This window comes from Athene cunicularia (assembly GCF_003259725.1).
Source record: "Athene cunicularia isolate RWA chromosome 24 unlocalized genomic scaffold, athCun1 chr24_part1, whole genome shotgun sequence".
Classification (NCBI taxonomy): Eukaryota; Metazoa; Chordata; class Aves; order Strigiformes; family Strigidae; genus Athene; species Athene cunicularia.
In genome coordinates this window covers 152271-158515 of record NW_020799132.1, presented here as the reverse complement: position 1 = coordinate 158515, position 6245 = coordinate 152271, and the positions used below count along the sequence as shown (strand labels likewise).

The 6245-nt window shown below is 52.0% G+C and overlaps 1 protein-coding gene across 1 annotated transcript; it reads right to left on the bottom strand.

Moving 5' to 3' along the window:
* Nucleotides 1-10: 10 nt before the first annotated feature.
* On the bottom strand, nucleotides 11-5357 carry LOC113488420 (ubiquitin carboxyl-terminal hydrolase 42-like). Its single transcript, XM_026863559.1, is given in 7 exon segments — nucleotides 11-933; nucleotides 1256-1367; nucleotides 1617-1821; nucleotides 2234-2304; nucleotides 2682-2775; nucleotides 2852-2962; nucleotides 3393-5357. Coding segments are annotated over 7 exon segments (1254 nt in total). The 5' UTR covers nucleotides 3592-5357; the 3' UTR covers nucleotides 11-471.
* Nucleotides 5358-6245: the final 888 nt, after the last annotated feature.

Sequence of the window (6245 nt, the reverse complement as noted above, 5' to 3'; positions counted from 1 at the left end):
CAAAGCCCCGTCCATCGGGGCCTTCAACACTTCCAGGGAGCGGGCAGCCACAAGCTCTCCAGACAACCGCTTCCAGTGTCTCACAACCATCACAGTAAAGAATTTCTTCCTTAGATCTGATCTAAATCTACCCTCTTCCAGTTTAAAATTGTTACCCCTCATCCTATCCCTACACCCCCTGACAAAGAGTCCCTCCCGTCTTTCCTGTAGGCCCCCTTTAAGCACACTTCTCTACATTAGCCAGCTTCAGATAGCAGGCAAGTAGCAGTTTACACCAGGGCAGCAACCTCAAGCCCAGCAAGGAGAGAGAAGGACTGATGGGGGGGTAGATCGGGCTTGACAGCGCTGAAGGGTGCAGGAAGTAATGGTCTCCCATAGCAGAAACACAGGAAGAGAAAGAAAGAGGAGGAGAAGAAAAAAATCCAAGCCAGGAAAAGGAGATGTATTCCAAGCACATTTGAAGACTTGTTTTTACCTGACATAAAACAGTAAATAGGCTTGCCGACTGAGGACTGTCTCGATGTCACAACTCCCCACAAACGTATCGTCCATCATATACCAGAGCCCATCGCTGGCCTGTAAAAAAGGCATCAATATCTGGAGACAAACCGCCTCTTTTTCAACAAAAACACAGGCAGAAAACGACAGAGCCAAGAGTCCATCAGAACAAATCCAATCCAGCCCCTAAGGAGACCTTCTCCCCCACAACCCTGGCTGCCAGTAACACTGCCATGAACATTTGTCTTCCCCAGCACACGCTCTTCCCTCGTTTGGAAGGAAGCTGCTCTTTACCTTTGCATAGCAGTGGTAGTGTCCTGTGTGACAGCCGTCACCGCCGTGTACCAGGACAGCATATAAGGAGTAGAGGAGCGGTTCTCCGCCTGTCTCAGACATGTATGGGCGAAGATCCAAGGTCTCGGGATACTCCACCACCTACGGAGAGACCAGCAGGGCTCAGACATGATGCTGAAATACTGCAGGAAATAACCTTCCAAGACCAGCGCCCAGAGGTGTACAAACACATCTCTGGGGCTCACAAACACTTGGTGTTCCCTAAAGCAACGTGTCATGCTCTGGGTGGCAGGAGCAGCTCTGTCGGAGCAGAGTACGTGCTTGTCTTCCCACGGGAACTCTCCTCTCCCCGGAAGGAAACAGGAAGAACTCCGCACGAAACACTTGGCAAAAAGCACGCTCCCTTGGGAAATCTCCTGCTCTGCAGAAGGAAGAGAAAGTGGCATTCCAAGTGCCTACACACCTTGCTGATCTTCCTTCCAGTGAAAATGTCAAATCTTTTCAGACACAGCGTGAGAACCTTGGGCGTGCAGTGGACTGTAAACCTCTTGGAGGCGGTCACCATCTCTTTGCACCTGGAAAGCAAGCACAGAGCCACGTGCTGAGATGCACCCCGTCTTGCCCCAAGAAGGCCAGACAAGCTTTCCTGGCTCACACATCCTCACACTATTTTAAGGCTGTGCAGTGCCATAAGGCCATATCAGAAAAAAAGCTGCGTCTCATTACGGTGCATTAAACCTGTGTGAAAAGATGACCTATGAGAGATGACATGCAGCGCCTGCACGCACGATCTAGCACTAGTATGTCGCTAGTAGTCGTCCTACCTGCTACATTTATAGCAGTTTGTGCCGCCCAGCCTCTCGGGTTTCACAAAGTCCTTCAGAGCTGCGCTGACAGATGAGGCTGCCTGGAGGAGTGAGAAAGGAGAGCGCTGAGCTGCGGGAGATACCTTCGCCCAAACACTGACTAGGAGTTCACACAAAACCCCAGCTAGATGATGCTCAAGCAGCGTCCAGGAGGAGGCAGAACAAGGGTATTATGCTCGACATTCCCCTCATTTCCCAGGGATCCCCAGGGCTACCAAGAGCTACATCTCTGCGCCACCGCTCCGTTGAGCTGCCGGTGGTGTGCAGGGTCATCAGTCACAAAAACAACACAACCCACCAGCCTAGGAGCCGGACGGGTGTTGAGGGAGGGCAAAGGGAAGGCTGAGACTATATCAAGGGTGCAGGGAGGGAAGTGAGGACTTGTTCAGCTTAAGGCCAGCACCTCCAGGGAGAGCACTGCCGCAGCCTTCCCAGGAGGACACCGTCCATCCCACATCCCACCCACCACCAGGCTCTCTGGTGTTCGCAGCATACGCTTCTAAGTCAACTCTATTGATTCTGGAAAGCTACAAGGGCCTTGGGACGTCTTGAAGCAAAGTTGCAAACCCTCTTACTTCTATATCCAAAGGAATATCCAGGAAGGTCTCGTAGGAATCGGAAACCGCGCTGCAGCTCCAGCACGTGACTGGAAGGCAAATGGAAATGCTCAGCGATAGGCAAAGGCAACTGACTGTGCCCGTTTACGTCCTTCAGAGCTACTATGCCAGTCACACCACCAGCTGTTTATCAGAGGCAGACAGAAGGACACAGACAATCCCAAGGAAGAGCAATAGTTGTGGAAAAGTACCTCTGGATCTCAGAAAGCCCCCAAATATTTGCTGGACAACGGTATCTGATGGCGAAGCAAAGTCCAGGCTGGAAATCAATGGTAAGGCAGAGAGTTAGCTCCTCCAAGAGTTTTGCTCTGACTGTAAGCTCTGGGCATAGGGCTTCCTTGATGGGAGTGCATCAAGGTGTCCCAAGGGCTCGGGAATACTGAAAAGGTGATTTGCTTGTACTTACTTGCTCAGACAATCTCTCTGCATGGCATCGACAGTGCAGCGTAAGAATTCATGGGCATCTTCCCGCATGCCAGGCTCAAAGTGTTCTCCTATTCCTGTGAAAGAAGAAGTTAGTAGTTCTCTCCTACAAGAATGGAAACAAACCTTGTAAAAGCCCCTGAAATGACTTACGTCTGAGAACACTGATGATAGCCCAAGGCTCGATGGCACTGCCTGAGGAATGCAGGACCTTGTGAACGTGCTTTTCCATACTGCACATGACGCAGAAGCCTTGCCAACGACCTGAAGAGGGAGGGAGGGAGGGAGGGAAGGTTCTCAGGTTAGCAACACACCCATAGCCAGCGATAGGAAACCTAAGGGAGATCTTGACGTTGTAAGAACAGCCTCCACCCTCTTCTCCCAAGGTGCCAATGTCCCAACAAACCCGGGAGACTCTAGTGTGTCGAGAACGTTCTTCAGAGGCACAGTAAACTGTCAAAACCTTTCTGTGCCATAAGCAAAGAGCGTTTAATATGCAGGAACGGGGACCAAGACCCAGGGCCAGGTAGAGGTGTGCCTTTCTGAAGGCATGAACAAGCGGCTTCGAGGCTTGAGCGTTCAAAGCACACCCACTGCGGGGGTTGAGAAAGAAGGGCCGGTTTTCTGCTAAATCAGATCCCAGATTCTGGGAATCCCTGGGAAGTGCCCAACAGATTTGCGGGGACATGTTCCTAAAAGCACTCACATGACTGGCTGTGCTCCCGAGAGAGCAGGTAGTTGGCCAGAGGGGGCGTGTACGTCAGGCACTGCAGGACGGAGTTGAGGAAGCACGTATTGCCCAGGTTGTGCAGTCCCGCTCCAGGCCCCTGCCGCTGCTGCCATTCCATGCAAATCGTCGCTGGGACAATGGGGATCCTTTGTGGCAGAGCCATTTCCTCGGCAAGGACTGCAAGGAAAGGACATTTGAAAAGAGATGACACCATATGCTTGCCTGAAAGCCTACTGAAAAGTCGAGTTCTTTACAGGAGCTCTCAGTACAACCAGCTCTACATCCAGCCCAGAAACATCGCCGGAAGCTGCCATTGACATGTACGGGACAAGGAACAGTTGGGAACATCACCTGTTCCCCTGCTTTCTTTGCCAAAAGTCCAACAAACCCATGCCCTGATTTCTGTGCCTCGGGCTACCTTCCCTTCCCTCTGGAGTCTGGAATTGGATTCTCAGCTCAAGTGTTCCCTCTTCCTGATAGTGAGGTGGCGAAAACAAGCAAGTATCTAGCCCAGAAGGTGACCCCGCTGAGGCCAGATCTTTCTAAGAGCAATGACACCTTTCAAAGGCTTGTACTAGTGGCCGAGGAGTGAGGAGACACATTTTCCTGTTTCCTTGAAAACACCTGGGTCAGTCTGGCTGCGATCAGGAGAGGCCCCAGAATTCACTCTAGCTTGTCAGCACATCAGCACTCCAGGGTGGAGCACCAGCCACGTCTGTTGCCAAACCTGCTGGGGAAGCCGTTACTCCCGGGAGTCGTGCCCCATTGTGGCCATCGCTCCTCTTGGGAACAGAGCGAGACGCTTTGGATGGCAAAGGGTGTCAGGGTGCTCTCCCGAAAGAGAAGATCAGCGCAAATCCCCGATCCCCCCGAAATAATCGCAGATCATCAAAATGGTTAAAACCCCTCAAACGCAACCCACAGAACAGCAGCCGCCACCCAAAGTGTTTCAGTGGTACTTGTAACTGCTGCCGAGCTGCAGGCTGATGGCCCTGCTGTCCCTGTCACAGGACTCCGGCTGACAGCAATTCCAAAGGCCCTTTTAGCCCCAGCTACCTACACTCACGATCTGTCCTGAAAGTCAAATCACAATTACCTTTGGCAGAGGGTGGAAGCTGAGAGAAATGGGAAGTAAACGGAGAAATGCCTGGAAAAAAGGAGGCACTCGGGTACCAAAGGAAGGAGCCAAGTTCTCCCGAAGGCCAGCTCAGCCCAACTGGACTTCCCCAGCCCGCTTTTCGGGTACCAGGTCCTGGCCAGGTGACGTCACAATTGCTGAGTGGGTGCTGCACCACTGCCCCTTTGTGACACGGGACGCACTGCAGCCACGCAGCCGCCACAGCCCCGGCACCTCCCGTAGCCAGAAGCTGGCAGCCCCTGGGCTTCCCCACGCACCGGGGGAGTGCCCCTTCACAGCTTGGGCTGCCACATTCGGGTTGCTGAGGGGGTTTTTACCACTCTTTGAGGCACAGGACTGTGCCCGTGAGACTCGTGTAGCAAAGCACCCGGTCTCTTACAGGTTCATCTCCAACGAGTTTCATCTGCCCCCAAGACAGAGCCACAGGCTGACTCTGAACGAGCGCTACCAAAGGAACTCCTCCAGCGCCTGCGCTGGGCCGACCTTGGCTGGCTGCCGGGCCCCCACCCAGCTGCCCGTGAGAGGGCAGCTCCGAAAAACATCTGCGGGCGGCTTTTTAGCTTCGTCACATTTTCTCCAACCTCCAGGGTTCGTTAGCTTTCTATCAGCCACAGCTCTGCCAGATGCCCACTCAGGGTGGCCGGAGGCACTTTTGTTCCTGCCCTGCTCGGCTTAGGTAGCTTTGGGCTGTCCCCACGCGGGACATCTGCTAGCACAACATCGCCATGACAGCTGTATACAACTCTTAAGACAATACTGCTGAAGAATCGGGAAAAATAAAACCAGCACCCCAAAACACACCGACCCTCCAAAAACTTGAATGGGCGGTCCATGTATTGACTCCCTCCCATTTCAAACAGAAAGTAACACAAAGCAAGTGGGAATGGGGACAGAAAACAGGAGGAAAAGGTCAACCTCACTTCTGGAGGGCTACATTTAAATTTCCTGGTTTCCTAAAACCTGATAGCTTGGGTAAACCAAAATTTCATCTAGGAAGGGTCACAGCTGTGCTTGCCAGCACTAAAACAACGGGCACGAGTCTCTGCGTTTCTGCAGCCTCGAGGGAAAAATACCAGCTAGAGTTGAAGCTCCTGAACAGTAACACGAAACCAGAAAGGACCCACTTTCTTGCTTCAGCTGTAGTAGCAGTAAGACAGCAGAACAGATCTGGAACTGCAGAGAGACGGCTAACATAAGAGCAAGACAACAAAGTAATATTCCAAGTATAAGCTTTTGGGCATCCTTTCCCAAAAAATCTTAAGTAATTTTAACTTTGCCCCTTTATCGTTCAGCAATAATTGGCAAGATTTCCAGTGATTTTTTCTACCACATTAAGATCCAGGTTCTGCTTTGAAAAACATACAGCAATATGTGTCTTTAAAACCAAACCGACCCCCTACCTACACTTTAGACCAAGACCTGAGTTAGCTTTAAGAACAAAGCTAATTGTGTCTCCAACAGCAGAAGCACCGGAGGCTGTGGTGCGTTTACAGCGAGCGAGAGAGAGAGAGGACTTGTACAGAGAGCTGCAAGGTTTCCAGCTCCCTCTGGCTACCCACAGCCCCAGTCAGGTTCAGTCAGAGCACACAAGAAGGGAAGGGTTTTGCTTGTCTTGCCTTTGCTTTAATTAGTTCTAACTAACCCTAAGTCTTCCCCCCCCTCCCCCCCGCCCCCCTCCC